Here is an 18,458-nt window from a genome sequence, read left to right as displayed (position 1 = left end):
CAAGCATTCCTGTCCCACAGAGATTACTTAGATTAGCGGTAACTTCCAAGAAAGATGTATTTTACTCCTGTTCTTTGTAGTGGGGGTTTTTTTTGTTAGCTTAGACATTGTGTAAAAATATCTATCTTATTTTTAGTACTTTTGACAGCTCTGCCTTTTGCCTTCAGGGATATGTAGCAGCTTCTAAAGAAGATGCATTAGTTAAATTACTAATTTATTATTATAAATATATTATTTAAGCATATTGAATAAATTAAATAAGTTTAAAATGTTATAGAGGTCAGCTCAAAATTCTGTTTGGTGCTCTGCAATTCTTTCTAGCCACATTTGCACTTGATTATTTCAGAATCCTGTTTTTCCCCACTTGCCACATGACAACAATTACTGTTCCATGAGCTCAATTAGTTATTTGGCAAAGCTTCATTAAGCTTATATGTGAGGTAAAGTGGCTGTAAATTGGTGCCATGAATGAAGGGCTCTTCCTCTTCTGAAGAGGATAAAGCCCACAACTCAACATTCTCTCAAACCTGTATTTCATTCTGCACAACAGTTTTAATTTGTTCCCATTAATGAAGGGGGAAAAGACTGTGATTAACAACATTAATTATATCAAAGTGAAGGAACATAGTACAGTGCCATGGTAGGGTCTTTGTTTTCTTTTTTAAAACAGTCTCAGGCAGTTTATTGGACTCGATCCAATTCCTGCATTAACATTTTACAGCAGCAACTGAACATAGGGAAAATGTTTAGGTAACCCTCCTGACTTAAATGGCACAGCTTTAGAGTTACCTAAACAAATTCATGAACAGCACTAGACATTTCTTTTATACATCTTGGGATAACTGCAGATACTGGACAACTGATCAAGGACAAGAAAATCTCACCACTGAAAGCTCTAGATGATCTTTTACTGGGGTCAGAAAACAGCCATTCCCCTTTTCTGTGTAATCCTTAGTTAAAAAAGCTCCCCTTCTGCATAGCAGAAGTTGCCCCTTCACTCTCAGCCACAACACACAAAAGTTGGCATGGGACAGGAAAGACAGCTTAAATTACCCAAGCAAAATGTATCTGCATCAGTAATATCAAAAAGGAGGATCAGAGAGGTTAATTCAGGGAACCCTCATTTTATCATACGAAGCAGGCACCTCGAGAGTAGCAAATAGTAAAAACTGTGCTTCAAAGCAGTTTTGCAATCGGAGCTACTGCTCCTTCTACCATCTGTTACCACCATATCAGCTCTTTTAAAAACAAGTTCAGCTTTGCACATAAAGCAAAGGTTGCTAGGTTTCCTTTAAAGCAATGAATAATAACATGTTCTCTGCACAATTACTGTACTTCCTGAGAACAGCATTACTTTTCAGAGAATTTGAAAAGTAAATCTGTTAATAAGCTTAGGAATTAATATTAAACACCAGTTCTTTCAGAAATTTAGCAAAAACCACAAGACATATTTTTTCCTTTTGATTTTGTTAGAATACTATTAGCTGTTCAAACTACCCACTTCAGGCTGCAGTTTTGCTTTTGCTGTATGTTCACATACTGTGTTTTAAGCAATTCCTGGTTTTGCTGAAGTTCTCTCTCTCAACAGATGCCAAAAACCAGAATAATTTCTTACTCAGAACAGCAGGAAGAACAGCCTTCCATGCAACACACTTCCGTATCTCCCAGTCTCAGTGGAAGGAAAACCACTCCAAAACCTTTCCTCAGTTAATAGCCATTTTGAGAATGATACCTCTTTCCTTCACCTCCCTCCCCCAAGTAAGCATTCACATGTCTTGTATGGCTTAGATTTACGTTACAGTTATAGCAATTTCAATTTAAGGGTAAGAGAGAGGCAAAATTTGTCAGAAGTGACAGTCCTTATTAGATTGATACATCTGGAAATACATGGACAAGCTCTCCAATTCATTAACTCGCCAGGTCAAGTTTAGGATATTTTCTGGTTTTATTACACTACTGTCCAAAACTTACACAGCATCCCTCAAAGACCATGTAACTAAGGCTACATACTAACCCCTCTATCTAAAGATGAATGTTGACATTTTGAAACCTTCCAGTAATCACAAACAGGTAATGCATTACACAATTTCTGCTTGGCACTCATTGATACCTTTTAAACTTGATTTGACTGCAAAATCATCATCCAGTTTCTGAAACAGATGTGTAGCTTAAAACTCCCTTTAAATTCTCCAAAACCACTGTGAATTAAAATTATGTATGTGTCAAACCAATAGCTACAGAGTTAACTGAGAACACTGCAATCTGCATCATGTTATATACAGATACATATAAGCTAGCTTTTTAGTTATAAACACCAGCACAGGACAGCATCTGTGTCAGTCTCTCTTCCCATCTCTATCTGTAGCAGAGCAGCAGTAAGAGACAATTGGAGTTATAAAACCTACAAAGCAGACTCAAGAGTTCTTTTCCTAGGCATTTTAAATTAATGTGAAATGCAATGCTAGAACAGAGAGTCATGGCAGAGCCTCTCAAGGGCCCAGACTGTCAAAGTATGAAAATGGATTGGCTGATTTATATATTTGCTAACTTCTCCTCTGAGTCTTTAGTGGCAACTAGGAACAGTGGTTTAACACTTCAGACATGAAACTGTCACTTAGATACAGGTGACATTTCCCCCCTTCTTATATGCTATTTTTTCTGTGACTGTGTCTCTCTTACGTCCCAATGAGACCCTCAGATTGGAGACAGAAACGCTGCCAGAGTTTGAAGAGATCAAAGTGCTGAATGTTAATTAGTCCTCCAGTTATGGAGAAAATGGGCTTTATGCAATAACTACTCACAACTATGTCATCCTCATGCCTTCATCCTGACCTGGAAAGCATCAGCCTATACAAATGGAAGGACCAGCCTGTGATCTCTGTCAGGAAAATGCCAGCAGCAGCACCTTTTGTGGCAGACATCTTTAGGGAGAGAACAGATCAAGGCTAGCAAAATTCCTTTGCACAGGTCTCCCAATAGCTCTTAGGTAGTGTGAAGTCAGTAGCATGAAGCAGCGTTAAAAGCCTCTGTAATTTATTTCCAACTTCTTTCCTTGGTTGTGACGCCCCAGGCATTAAGGCACAATCAAATCACTTCACCTTCCTGTGCTTTAGTTTCTCCTTCTACTAAGCTGATATTGACCTTTCTAATAATAACCTAATAATAATACTAATAACTGACTAATGACTAATAATAACCCTTGAGCTGTGCAAGTCTCTCAGTTAAAATAATTCTGTATGACTAAGGAAGTCTCTCAAATCCTTCCAAATCTCCACCTGAACTTTACAATCTAGATGGTGAAGGCAGGGCAGGGAACAGGAGGGCAATGGAAAATCACTTCCTCTTCACTGGAAACAGAACCTACTCTGAAAGGAAGAAAATGTGTGAAACACTTGTACCTTGGCAGTAGGGATCTGTTTTGTAACACAACTCCCCCAAAACAGTTTTGCCTTTATGTTCAAAATAATTCAACTTTCATTAAATGTTTAGTTCCAAGATCTTCAATTTATCTCCCTAGCAGTTATATTCGTAGTAAGGAGACAAACTGTACTCATTAAATGAGAAACACTTTCCTTCTCCGAACATTCTTCTGAATTTGGATGTTGGATCTTTCCTGAGGTTCAGAAAGGTTTGAATAAAGGCTTCATCCTCCCAATGAGTGGAAATATTAAGTGACTTTATCCACATTTTCAAAATATGCAAGTCTTCTCCCCTCACTTGCTTTTCACAACTTTTTTTAAAAAAAAAAAAACAAACCAACATGGAGAGCAATCTCTCCTTTACTCAGAAATGGAAGCTATGCAAGGGGAACAGTCTTCGTAAGTATACTTCCTAAACAAAACTCAATTGGTGTCTTTTCTACTTCAGAAATGGGAACACCAGGCTTTCCACAGGAGCCAGGAACTTAAAAACACAGAGTTTGCATAGGATTGAGAGACTTAACTCCATGCCACTACTGAATGGAAAGCACTTCGGAGACTCTTGTTCTGCAAGGCTCTCTTACTATCTTTGAAACCACACCGAGATAAACTCTTAATGTAGGACTGGCTTGCATTATATACATACAAAATATTGTAAGAGCCAGTAAAAGAAGTATCTAAAAGCAGCGATAGAAGATGTCCATTTTGAATGGCAGAGTACTGGCTAGAATGACACCTTCCAACCACAGTTATGATACACTTTACTAGCTTGCTGCTATCCCAGTGTAAGACCTCGAGACTTCTTAAGTTAATAGATTTATTCTCACTGACTTCAAAAACAAACCAGTCTTTTGCTTACTGTAACTTCTGTCTCCAGACTTCACACACACTCAGTTGCTGATTAAGCACCACATCAACAAAAACAACCTTCAAACCTACTTTGAAACAAAGTAGGATCATTCCTACCTTCTTTTTTTTTGTCAAAGAAAGAAAGGACCAATGATCAATTAGTGTACAATTAAGACAGAAAGTCATTTCATATCAGGATAGGCTTAACTGGGAATGAAAAATATTTTAGGTATAAAGTACAGTATGTCAGAATGACACAGACATGAGGAAAAATGGTCTTTTAGCTGGGCCAGAATTCTGTCATATTTAAAAGAAGGTAGTCATCTTCGAATCTTGGTAATAATTGGTCCCTATTCCCTGCTCAACTGTAACATTATTTAACAACTCGAATCCATAATTAAGTTCATCATCCCAGTGGAATTTTGAAAAGAGGCTTAATTTTCTGCAAGAGAAATGGAGACATTGCGGCCTGCCTAGCAGGGTAGCAAAATCAATGACTCGGCAATGGGCAGCTGAAAGCAGATTTTTTTAATCTCTTAATCCCCAATATACACGTATGTTGAAGGGTAGTTTTTGTGACCCTGGTAATATTTATACTGCACAACACATATATTCATTTTTTGCATGCAGCACTTTATGTTGAAAAAAATAAACTTTAGCTGTTTATAAACACATAAGAGTACAGTATAGAAAGTTTAAACCCAATTTTTAGAAACCTGTATTCAGCTATGGCTTTTGTTTATGTCAAATGGGTATGAAACACTGAACCATTATCAGACTGCAAATTCTAATATCTGCTTTTTTTATGCAAGCCACAATACCAAAATTTTTTGCTTTGTTTACAAATTACAAACAGTGGGTACAAAACCCCTGCTGATCCTTATTAACTATCTGGATTCTAACAGCTATTAATTAGTTTTGTTGAGGACTCATGAGCATACATGCTAGAAAGTACATATAATTTGAGTACCTAATATATTTTCCTAGCATTAGGAAAGAAGTTCAGGTTTTAGTTAGTGAAACCGATTCCAAACTGTGACAAAATCACAAAATCTGAAATCCAGTATTCTAGGAGATTTTCAGATCTATCTAGGTTTTGGTCTACATATTTGGATCTCTGCACAAAGTTTTGGTTCTTGATTAATCACAAATTAGAAGAGCCTGCTTTCCAGTTTATGAAGAGCACAGCCAGATTCTCCTAAGAACTAAGCATGAACAGCCACTAGTCTTGGAAAAGCAAATCATTGCATGCAGACTTTCACTTTTGCTTTCCATGATTTACACACTTATAACCCGAGGCTTCCTGTCCTCACTACCATTAGTTAATTTAAGTAAACTCTGTTAATAAAGTAAAAAAGTTCTGTGCTCCCCAGTGTCCCAGGCTGTTTGTTTGTTTGTTTACTCTTCTTCGCATCTCTCCTTAACAATCCTTTTGCAACCAAGACAGAGGGATAGCCATACATTTCATCATTTCACTGCAATTCTTTCAGTTTTATTCTACTGGCATTTAGACTTTTGATTGTCTTTTTATTCCCACATAAACACACAACATGTATAATAAGCTGGTTTCCAATACTAATGCCCATTTTACTATACTCGTGTTATGAAGCTTAGAATTTGTGCATTTTATTGAAGAGATTTCTGTAAAAAAAGAAACTAAAATTCATGAAAACTACTTCAAATTTTGACACTTGAAACTACAGTCAAGTTCTACTTCCAAAAGTCCCTCATTATTTCATGCACATCCATCACTTTAACACAGTATCTAGGCCACAAAACCTATACGTAGGTTATATCAGGTAATCTAGATCTGAATATTGCCTCTTTAACAGAAATGACTGAGAGAAAATAATGTAACTTTATAGCTTGCCACATATATAGAGTCAATATTTATGGCTTCAAAAAGGCTCTTACCTTGAGAAACAAGGCTCCCTTGGAAGCCAAGGAGTCCGTTCCTCTTCCATTGGGGTAACAGTGATAGGCAGCATCCATAACAGGATAGCGGCTGGCAAAAAGTAGACCACTGTTCACAAACTTAAAGCTACAGCAGCCATGGCAACTGTAGACCCCAACATCGTAGACAATGTATTCAAAATAGTGATGAAGCTGCTCTTTCAATTTCTCTGCAGCTCTTTTGTCAAACACCTCCTGCAAACACAGAAAGTCCAAGTTGGCAGGGAAGAAAGCAGAGATCTCATGATCAAAGGTCTCATCTGTATGTTTCTTTTTCCGCACTGAAGTCTTCTTCATGATTGAAGCTTTGTAGAGAAGCTTGTTGTTGACAGTGCTTTGGTCCACCGTACCATCTCCAATGCGAACTTTAACTAAAGACTCTCGTGAGGCAGAGTAGCTATCTAAACTCCCAGAATCTCCTTCCTTCTGTTTGTGGTTAGGTGTTTTTGAGATCTCTGCGTCACCTTCCAGTGAGGGCTCTGCTGGGCCACTGGCATGAGCCTGGCCATTGACGGTATCTGTTTCTGCGTCTGACATGTGGCCATTATCCTCTCCATTTATACGGACAATGCAAGAGTTTTCTTCTCCCTCATTTGCCTCTCCAGCTCCACCTTTATCTTCTCTACTATCCTCACTGTTGTTTGAGCCAGAATTGTCTCCTTTATACTCCACTGATGTTGTCCTTTTGATGCCAGCATTAACAGTACGATTTGTGCTATCTCCACCCTGGGGGGAGACCAAGCTGCTAAAACTTGCTGCACTGATGGATGTGTTGGTAGGAGAATCTATATATATTTTGATCTGTGGTCTGCTTGCCCCATTTCGGATCCTCCGGCCAATCTCTTTAGCTCTAGCCTGTGTATTGAAAACATTATTAAATCTTGCCAGAGAATCTGGCAACAGGCAAACATTGGCACTGCCAAAGCAGAAGCTTTTCCCATTCCCTGCAGCCTTCCATTCAGTGAGCAGTGTGGCTCCATTAGCATGGTTCTTGTCTTCTAGTCTGGAGTAGATATATGGCCTTCTGGCTGACTGGAGTGGGGACCATAACAAGAAGCCAATCAGAGCAAAAGGAAGAGAGGCTACCAACAGTGCCAAGTAGATGGGAGTGGTAATAATGATGCAGAGTGCATGAAAATAGCATGGATCGTCTGCTCTCTGACGTTTTTCATAGGTGGTTGGAACAAAAGAGGCCACAAGCCTATCTGCTAACCAGTAACATGGGAAAATCAGGCCCCAGGAAAAAGAATGCAGAACTGACAGAAAGCTGTTGGGAAATGGGGAAGTGTATAAAACCATTGCAACTTAATTATGACAACACTTCAGGGCCTACTACATGATGTCACTGTGTCAAGCATCCATAAGAACACTGGGGAAGAAAGGGCTGGGGAAGAAATGTCCAATCAGGAGTTTGTTTTTTCCAGTAGGAGTCAATAACAAATCTTTAAGAGCACCATTTCACTGTGTTGCAGTAAAAATGAAACAAGGCCACTGTTTTCGTCTGGCTTTTTGGCATCTATATTTGTCAAAGGATGTCATTGTTCACTGGAGGCTGCCATAACGAAACACTCTGGAGGCAAAAAGGAAATCTGTAAAAACAAAAAGACAGAAAACATATGTAACAGTTATTAAAATTTTGTTTAAAGCAGATTTTCTCACACCAATTTTGCTTCACAGTCTAAATTACTTCCTTTTTTTGTTTAATTTAGCATTTTTGATAGTCTGTTAAAGGCTATGGATCTAGGGCAACTCCAACAAGGGACTGATATTTCTGCAAATGAAATCAGTACATTGACCATTTAATGCACATGACTAATGTTGTCATGAAACACATTTCTATTATGAATTTCAGGCCTTACATTGAGAAATATAGTTTGGAGTTTCTTTTCCTTCATAATCCATTCACACAAATATTTTATTTATATTACCCGTTTTCAGAACCTTGCAAATGGTGTTTAGCAGTTATCTCTGGGCTGCTCTAAAAGACTATTACATCTAGTATTTTATCACTGAAGTTAAATTTGCTTGAATACCAAAGTCCTTAAAAAAAAAAGAAAAATGATGTGATGGAGGTACAATGATAAAGGCACCTTGTATTTAAGAGCAAAAAACATTTGTTTGCTATAAAATATTATTTGTTTTGCTGCGCTTTAAAACAAAATGGGTTGATTTAAATCAATTAAAATACTCTTCATATGGTTGAATATGGGTTCAAGTTTTTCATTTTGAGTTTATTAAAACAATAAGTCAAACTACTTTGCTTTAATATTTAGGTATTTAATACTCACTGTTTATTTCAAGCTGCAGTTCAATTTCATTCAGCTACAGCCCACAAAAACTCCTGATATGATTTCCTGTTAAAGGTTTCTTACATATAGTGAACACTTAAGCAAAATATAAATTAATTATAATTAACATTATTGTTTTTAAATTCCAATTTTCAGCTTTGAAGGAAACAATACTAACTGAATATATCAAATAAGAAAATCAGTTTCACGTTTTTCCTCTGAAGACAGATGATGTCTTTCAGAAGTTGTCTCACCAGTTGGGAAATTCTGACCTGAGGTATTTAGCAAATGTCATGATTAACCAAAACCATCAAATTGTTAGGGGCCTGATCTTATAAAAAAGCTTAGCACTGTACATACAGCTTAATTTTTATTTATTTATTAAAGTAATTTAAGTCATCTTAACAACTTATAATAAATTGAGGTTTTAACACAGGTTTTGATAATATGAAATGTAAATTATTTTAAGAAAACAAGTACTCATATTAATCAAACTTTATCAACCTTGCGAATGGTATCACCGATGAATGCAATGTCATGCTCCATAAACTGAAACTGTGATGTTACCCAGCAAGAGGAGCAAAGCTAGATGACTGATGAAGGCAGAATTCCCATTTATAACGTTTCAAGTTTCAAACCTAGAATGTAAATAATATTAAGCAGCACTAGATAAAAACCATTCACCAAATAAGCAAAAGAAAGGATGTACACTGGACTATGCCCAAACCCCATCTTTATTTTTGACATCTTGGAGAGACAAAAATTACATAAGAATATTTATCAGCATAAGTTCAATTAAAATTTGGGGCTCTCAGGGAGCCAAAATTAAGGAAATAGTAGTTTAATGTGTATTTTAAACATTCTGCAGGGCACCCAGAGACAGGGGGCATTTGTATTTCTATTTAATAGCAAATCAAACAATGATACAGGACATAGAAGATAAAAATACAGTTTTACAAAGCAATGCTGCTTTAGAATCAGAATAAAAATGCAATTCTTCAGTTTTGTGTCACCTTTTAGATTTCTGTTTCTTCAAACCAAGCCCTTGCAACAGATTTATGTTGCTACTGTCAGCATAGTTTTAATTGTGGTACACATGCAGCACCAGACTGCCGATACAGAGTATACTGTACAGGTCAGAAGTAAGGCATTAAAATACATGGCTTAACTAGCTCTCTCTTTACCACACATATTTTTTGTTCATTAACGACAAGAAAATTCTTCCCTCAGTCTAGATTCCTGATCAGCAAGACTAAGAGTAGTCACAGCATGTCAGATCTGCAGCCATACATTTTTGGTAGGCACCATGGCAAAGAGAATTTTAATAAAGGAACAGATGAAGACAAGATTGTTTTGCAGATATTTCTTCCCAGAAGTGAAAGGCAATCTGGGGGCAAGCAAGCAAGCGTTAGTCTGAAAAATCTAGTAAGACGGTGACAGGGGCTCATAACAGCAACTGACTGGAGATAGGAGTCAAATCCTAAAACAGAATGAGAAAAATCAGGTTGGGTGGGGGACAAGATTATGAAGACCTTCAAAAGCAAAATCAAGTATTTGGTACCCAAATACTACAGAGAAGGAAGGGTCAGTAAGCACATGCATTAAAAAGGATGTCAGTACCACAACAGAAAACTGCTTTTAACTACTGTGTCCTGGGTGTGCAGGGAAAGCTGTATCTTAGAGATCTTACGTAGAATCTTCAAGACAGAAAACCATGCTTAATAAATATGCATGCACTGACATCAGGAAAAGATCCCCAAAACCTGACTAAAAATAAAAGGGGGGGAGGGGAGAGATAGAAGAAAAAGGAGCTGTTCTACTGCAGCAACATACACCTAGCCTTCTGAGTGTAAGAATAACACCCCTGCAATTGCTCACAGCCAACTGCACGTTTTGCCAACACTAGGCAGTCAGTAACATTTAATGGGATATATGGTCCTGTGCATTTTTGCCCTGATGGTACTATTTAGATGGAAATTGCGAAGGTTGGCTCAAGGGAGGGGTTTTTTTAATTATTAGCTTAGCATAACATTCACCATCTTATGCAACATGTTTGAGTTTAAATAAATGAGTGACTAGTCAAGTGCCAAATAATAAATGCTTGGCATTTACTCATTGCCAAAGGCATTTTGGGATGTTGATAATAGCGGGAAGGCTAGCAGATTTGTTTTCCTGAATGATTTTTCGGACCCTTTAGTAAGAATGCTCAAAGAGACTCTGGCATCTACATATCAGATAGAAAAAATAACTTAAAACCTGTCCAATTATGTAATTACCATTAGACAAGAAAAAACTGTAAAGAAGTTATTTTGTTCTATTGGATGCTTAAAATGCTTTATAAAAGCCCTGTCTATTTACATAATCACTCAGCAGACCAGCAATGTTCTTGTTTACAACAGTGCCAAGGGTAAACAGAACACTGTTGTTTGGGATATGTGAAGTAAGGACAGACTCTAAACCTTGTATCCCAACTTTCAGGCTTTCTAGTGAAAGCTGCAGTTGTGTTGCAGACTATAAGGTCAATTTGACTTTTACTATTTTAAAGTAACACACCAGAAAAAAATGCAGAACCACAATGGATCCATAATAATTTGTCTAATTAGGTCTTCTATAGATAAGTATTTTTTTAAGTATATGATGACAGGGTGTTACAACTCCTAGAGAAACATGACATTAAGTGACAATTTCGTAAATAGAGTAGTCAGTGCCTGCTCGATGATGTGATGAAGTAAAAAAATCAATGCAACATAACTCATGTTGGTTCTGTTATGGGCTGCAGCATCAATAAGCTGCAAGATAAACAGCTGTACAGCAAACCATAAAATGGTCAACTAAAATGGCTTCACAAAAGCAATTATCCAGATTATGGGGACATACTAATTCCAAGGAATTCATGCTTACTGTAGATACAACACATTATCATGTGTATTAGTAAAAAAGGAAGAAACATTAATGCAATCAGAAATCCTTTCACAGGATAAGATTACACATCAAGTGTCATAAAGCAAATTGGTTCAGACTGAGGTCTGTTTTAACAACATTTAGCAAGGATGTAATTCTGTGTAAACACTAAGGACTGAATGATGGTTCAAGGCCACACTGATGACTCCTATACTTCCTCTGCCTTAAACAGGGATAGTACCTTTGAAAATCACGGATTTGCTCAACAGTTTTTGACTGGATGCCAGCTGCATTCCTCATTGCTAGCCAGCTGAAGTGGGGAGGCAATAGGGATTTGAGTACATAGACGCATTCCATCCCTTTTATTCTATGAATTCTAGTAGAATTCTCACAAATAATGATAAAGAAGTACAAAAACTCTGCTACTACAGCAAGTTTTAAAATATGATAGCTGGAGAAAATGGAGGAGGGAATCATGAGCTGGATGTCCTTTAAATTTTTGCATATTGCACACAGACATTGGCATATCAAGGCCCTAATTAAAAACACTCTTCTTGCAAGTAAATTATTATTCTAATTTATTAACCTTATAGATGAAGGAAATCACACAATTTGCCAAAGCTCTGTTACACACTCACCGGCACGCACACAAACAGGAACTAAGTTTCCTACTCTTGTCTCTCAGCTACAAAACCATATGCATGCTAGTGCCTCAAAGCCACCCAAAAAGAGAGAATTAAGAGAGTCACGAGAGACACATCTTATCTCAGCAAGATCTTAAAAGGGTGAGGGAAGGCACCATATGAGTCAACTGCAACTTGGAAAACATGACGTCAGTAACATCTCTCCTAATGCAATGGTTTAGATGGAGCCTAAAGCTAAAGTGCCTAATTCCTTGTGATGAAGGGTATTACTTGGTAATCCAATGCTTTATTCATAGGGGTTTGAGAGATTAAGGGAGAATTTAAGATATTGCAACGAAACAGATATTTTTGTATGCTACAAGACGTAAACTGCAGTCTTGTTTAGTTGTGTTTATTATTTTCTAACTGTTTGAAGGCTAAAAAAAGACTTTATTTAATTTTTTTTTATGGTGCCAGTATAGAACATCTCAACTTTAGTGATAACAAGACATCAGGTGGAAAGGTTTCAAAGATTTTTATAAATATAATAATGCCCAGAAGTGTGCTAGAGACATCATAGATCAAAAGAGATGTTCCTAGCTCCAACGTAGCTTGCAAACAAAATAAAGGACAATACAAGTCAACAAATGATAGAGAAACAGAAGAAAAACAAAAAAATGTTGCAATAATAAGGTTACACAGACAGGCTAGAAATGGTCAGAAAAGTTTTAACTTCCTTTTTCTTAGAAAACTAAAATACACTTTCAGATTCAGGCAACTCAAATTTCTTTAAATTTGCTATTAACATCTCAACTGTATTTTTAAAATACATGTAAATCACTGGAAGAACAGTTATTTTTTAAAAACAGAATAAAACTGCTGAAGTGACTAACTGATTTGGAAAGTTACTCTATGGGTAACTTCACATAGTAATTCACATAAATTCTTTAAAACTAGTTTTTCTTGAATCCTGACAATTCCTTGGTCTTCAGTAAAAGTTGTAGCAATATGTATCTAAAATTGGATTCTAGAAAAGCAGTTTATTTAGGCTTTTGTTAGCTTTATTTCATTATTGTCATTGTAATTTGAAGCAGAGAAATACATCTTACAACAATGCTACCACTACACCATGCAAAACAGCAAAAATTAGTGTTTGAAACTGACAACAGGCAAAACGAAGATCTGAGAGAATTCCCACCCAGGCTCTCATCCTTGCTTATTAGACAAACCACAACTTAATCTCTGCTTGCCTCCATAGTCTCATCTGGTTTTGCTCCCACACACACTTCATAAGTTCCCCCTTCCTCCATTCAGTCTCTTTCTCCTGATTATTATTATACATGCTTTTAATTAGAGCCTAGTTCAACAACTAACTACCCTTCTGGAAAAAAACCTACTCCAAAAGGCAAAATACACGTTAACTGTTTTCCATGCTTGATTACATGACTGTAATTACAGAGATGCAGCCATGTCAAGGTGTCAGTGGCTCATGCAGATGCTTTCTTGTACCCTTGTGATCACTTCACAGCCTGATGTTTTAACTGAACTCCTGTCATCCTGTATAGGACTCATTCTGTGAAGCAGTTCAAGATGTAGGGTAAGGGAATTTAAGTAGCACTTCCTGGCTCACCTTAACTTCCACTTAAGTCAATAACAATTTACAGCTTATGAAAATCTTAGTAAAAATGTGGATCCACTATGATATAAGTTGAATTAGGTGTATTACTGATACTGATGAATAAAGCAGTGCCCATTCAAACTCAGAATAGTCAGAAGGAGAAGGGAAGGAGGAAAGTGTTTCTGCAGACTTGCCACCACGATGTTCATTTACCAGTTTCTCCCTAAACTTTCTTCCTTCTTTCTAAAGAAGGTAATCAAACTTTGCCTAGCTACTCTGCAGCTTGTCTCTTTTATGTCCATAGGCTGCCATGAGGCAAGAAGCCATTATAATAAACAAGATGTCTAGCTTAATCAAACTAACCTGTAAAAAATAAAACATTAAGAAGTGTGAATTTACAAGTGTCATTGAATACCAGTGATGTCAGCAGTTAAGTACGTGTCTGCAGAAAAAAAACACACAAAAAAACCCTCAAAAATTCATAGAGCCTGCTCAAGGCTCTGGCATATTTAGTAAGGAGTAGAGTTATGATGATGCAATCTCTATTCAAAATAAAGAGGTATCAAGCACTTGGGCCAAATTTTCAAAAAGAGACTTTGGAACTTCAGTGATGCCTCTCACTGAATTTCCGTAAAAGCTGTACATGTAAGCAGAAACAGTGGTGTTATTAACCATGGGCTTGGTAGCTTAAGGGACCTGACACAGGGCGATGAAGTCCATTGACTACTCAGAACAAATCAGTCCTTCCATAACGGAGCCCACCCTACTGGAGTTGGATCAGTAGTGATGAAGGTAGCTCTTGTCACCTATATGACAGCAAGCCCACAATGAATGAGAGGTAGTCATCCTGTTCATTTGACAAAAGATTGGCTGTAGCTGATCTCATGCTTAGTGACCTTAGCAGACAAACTAAGCTTTGTGCTGGTATGGTATCTTACATTACCTCCTCACTCCAAATGGGAGGTTTTCTATGACAGAGCTGAAAATTTTCTTATCAAATAGTAAAACTTGCTCTGTGCTTTACAGTTAAGTGTGGCATGGCAAGAGATTCTCATTTCCAAAAGCAAATCATCTCAAGTTGGTAGTCCCAGATTATATTCCTAGGACACAACCCATACCCACACACCTTCTGCTACCTAAATCAAATTGGATTAAGTTTTAAACTTAATATTAAAATAGAAGTTCAATTATGTTAATGTATGGAAACACACATTAAAAAATTATGTAAACAATTACAACCAATTGAATAACATGAAAAACATTACAGGTTTGTCGGTTTTTTCTTTCAAAATGGATGGAAAATTGAAGCTGAATTAATTATTGCAGAAAACAACCAGCTTTTATATTCCTGCAAGCAACCTTGATTCCACCCTGACACAACAGATATTACTTGCTTAAAACTCACATCTGGAGTCATAAGTGCAGAAGAGATACATCATATCTTTCAAGCATAGAAGAGATTTATTCTTTTCTTTACACATATAAACTGCAATCCCAACAATGAATAGACAATTGGTGTGTCTACACTGAGCTACACACCAGCTGTACTAATGGCTCCCAGCATGCCTGACCCAAACCCAGAAAACTTAACCAATCCAACTCCAAATTCTAAAATACACCTCCAAAACTTTGTGCATTTTGTTATTTGAATGCAAGTGCACCAATAACAGCCTGTGAACATAAGCTGACTAGTCAAGATATGTGCCATGAGGGAACTTTTTAATAGGGTGTTTACTTCTACTTCACTGTAGGGTGCAAAGACTCATCTGAAAATCTGGACTCCAGAAACTTTCATCAATTATTTTTATTTCAGTAGAAATAGAAGCAGACTGACAGTTTCTGTTGTAGTTTACTGGGGCCAATGCCACAAATGCCTCTAAAAATATCACGGTTATGCAAACTAATAACACAACAACCAATGCCAGTTGTGACCAGCAGGGACGTTACTTTAAAACATAAATGTAAGTGCGTGCATCATTTGAGTAACTTCTTCAGGAACTCAAACAAAAAAAATCCTAATCAGCAAAACTGTCTCTTCTTGTACAGGAGACACGAGCACATATTTCCAAATTATCAATTCATATTTATGGCCTTAGGAACTGGTAAGAAGTAGAATCAACAGCACATCCTCTAATGGCTGAAAGTAACAGCAAATACTTCATACAGCTTTAAGTTTTCAGAAAAGCTTTGCTATCAGGCAAGATTTAGACAAAAAAAATTCATCTGACCACTTGGTGATCTCACTCGGTACCTGGAAAGCTAAACAGTCTCTATTTTGAGACCTTATTTGGTGTACTTCAGTAGGGAGACAACTGCAGCATACAAATGTGACACGAACCTCTGTTTATACAATAGAAATGGAATGGGCTCTATTTACAAAATCACCTTTTAGTGTGCTTTATCCTCGTATTTTACAGGAGCTGGAGTAATTCAATAATGGCTAAATAAATCTCATCTTTGTAGATGGTTTGTTTAACAAATCTTAGCGAGATGGAACAATATTAGCTTTGGGTGCCCAAGACAGAATGGGAGATAAAATTTTTCCTACTCATCTTTCACCATCTAAAACCTACAGTGGCCTGACTACAGCCATGCCTAGTCCATAAATCGTCAGGAGGCATAGGCTCCCTGTAAAATGAAAAGCTGTACTTTCTCAAGCAGCACTGTAAGCCTTCAGGCTTCTGGTTAGTCCAATATAGCTCATCAGATACAATTATAAAGTAATCAATTTTCCCCAGAGTTGGTATTTTTATACTGTTGAAGTTGTTCTTAGGAGCTGGCAAAGAAAAGTTATCTTAGCCTAGAGTAAATCCAATACAAATCCCTGCTAATAAATATCTGTTCTATAAAAAACAACTCGCATTTCTTAAAATACTTTATAAAGGAAATTAAAGTACATTTATTCATGTTCTACCTATGGAAAATTGGAAAAACAGAGCATTTGTAACTGAAGTAAGTTTTCATGGAAACCCTGAGATTAGACTCCTTAACTCACAATTTCCTGCTCTACTGACAAAGGCGTATTTCCTCAGGATTCACAAAGGTCTAATTGTACAGGAGATAATCATAAAAGAATCAGCATTGCTCAAAACTCAACACGTAAATACTGAATCTTTCCCCCAAAACTTGTTACCATATCAGCCTCTGATAAAAATGCAAGAATTCAAACTCAAGATCTTTTTAAAGATTAAATTGTTGTGAGATACATGCGACAAAAATACTCAGCCTTTCTCAAACAGTTAAATAGAATTCTATTAAAATTCTGTTAAAAAAAAAAAACAACAAACCAACAGAGCACTCTACACTTTTGACTTTGTGAATGTGGTAAAAAATTCAAGCTAAAATATTTTGTTTATTCATTTGTAAATCCATTTCACTGTAATACACTGGTAGACTAAAGTACACCAATCCTCTCATATTTTCATTTCTTGTTACAGAGAAAGACATAAAAAAAAAAAAAGACAGCAATATGTAATTTTTTTTTTTAAATATCCCATCCAATCAGTTTGTACTTTGTCTAAGAGAACATTTGTTGCCATCTTTACATAAAGCATGGATGAATTTTGCTCAGATATTACAAAGCTATTCATCTCTCAAATACACCTGAATGAAATATTTAAAACCACAAAATTTGTTTGGTGATTTGTCTTAAAACCACTCCTAAGAAAGCAAAGAGAAGATTCTGTTCATGTTTATTCTAGGAAGCCTCATGCAATGTTACAACTACAAAACACATCATACAACAGTGGTGCAGACGTATTTCAACTCGTCACTGTCTACAATGGAGTAATATGCCACTCTTTGTTACACTGGGTATCTCTGGGAGAACAGTAAGTTATACCTAATAAGACTCATGCCAAGAATCCACTTACTATCTAACTACACAACTCCGCTTCTACACGTTTGTAGAGACAACCTGCAGCATATTTTTTTGTTTTAAATGTGTTTGCCACCAAAATAGTATTCTTGGAAAAAAATCTCATAGACTCTTACAAGAACGCAAAACAGAAGGACTGCAATATGTTTCCCACTCATCCTAAAACTTATTTCACTATTAAGCATTGGGTTATACAGAAAATGCTGATCCTTCCTCTTTCCCTTCCGATACATCCTGACAAACCGGGAAACATGCTCAGTGTGTTCTGGATGCCTTACTGTTACAGCACAGGAAGCAACATTCAGTCACAAAGCATCCTTTGAAGTCTGCTAACACTGCCTGATAAGAACCAGGTTTCTGGCACTCTCCACTAAATTGCCGAACAGTCTTCCATATTTTCTGCTGGCAGAACAGATCCTGGCTCACGTCTGGATGCTTCAAACCTTTCAGGTTCCATGTTTCAGAGATTCCTACTCCACATATATCACTGGTTTTGTGCATGAGTTGGTGGGGGGATTTGGCTGAACAACGTGAATGCAGAATTTGAAGGGGGTAGGGAGAGGGGAATCTTATTTCCGAGCCAAAAGATTTTATATCTTTGTGCGAAAACAAGAATAAAGGGAAATCTCATTTTTATAGCAGGGATAAAATTATGTTTAATCCATAACACACCCCAAAATATCAAAATTGTGGTGTTGTTACTCAAAGTGGTCCACCTTTAGAAAAGAAACAAGAGAAGCTATGCTAAAATATGGAACATTGTAACACTTCTACCACTAAATCAGAGAGTAGCATAAGCCAGTAAAAGAACCTGACGAGAATTTAAAAGGAAAAAAACAACGGAGGAGTGAAAATGAGCATCTACTTTACCTGGGTATGCATATCTGCATACAAAGTTCCCCTTACTACACCATGGACTTTTATTTTCCT

At 36.8% G+C, this 18,458-nt stretch overlaps 1 protein-coding gene across 3 annotated transcripts in view; it reads right to left on the bottom strand.

The window, feature by feature from the left end:
• Positions 1 to 18,458, bottom strand: part of SMPD3 (sphingomyelin phosphodiesterase 3) — a 128,147-nt gene that overhangs the window by 30,773 nt on the left and 78,916 nt on the right. For all 3 annotated transcript variants that reach the window (XM_052795389.1, XM_052795388.1, XM_052795387.1), the window contains one exon: positions 6,183 to 7,810. In XM_052795389.1, the coding sequence (XP_052651349.1) occupies positions 6,183 to 7,520 (1,338 nt within the window). In that variant the 5' untranslated portion in view covers positions 7,521 to 7,810. The remainder of the gene's footprint in view (positions 1 to 6,182; positions 7,811 to 18,458) is intronic.

The sequence above is a fragment of the Harpia harpyja genome, chromosome 9, assembly GCF_026419915.1.
Source record: "Harpia harpyja isolate bHarHar1 chromosome 9, bHarHar1 primary haplotype, whole genome shotgun sequence".
Classification (NCBI taxonomy): Eukaryota; Metazoa; Chordata; class Aves; order Accipitriformes; family Accipitridae; genus Harpia; species Harpia harpyja.
This window is presented reverse-complemented; position numbering and strand designations above follow the sequence as displayed.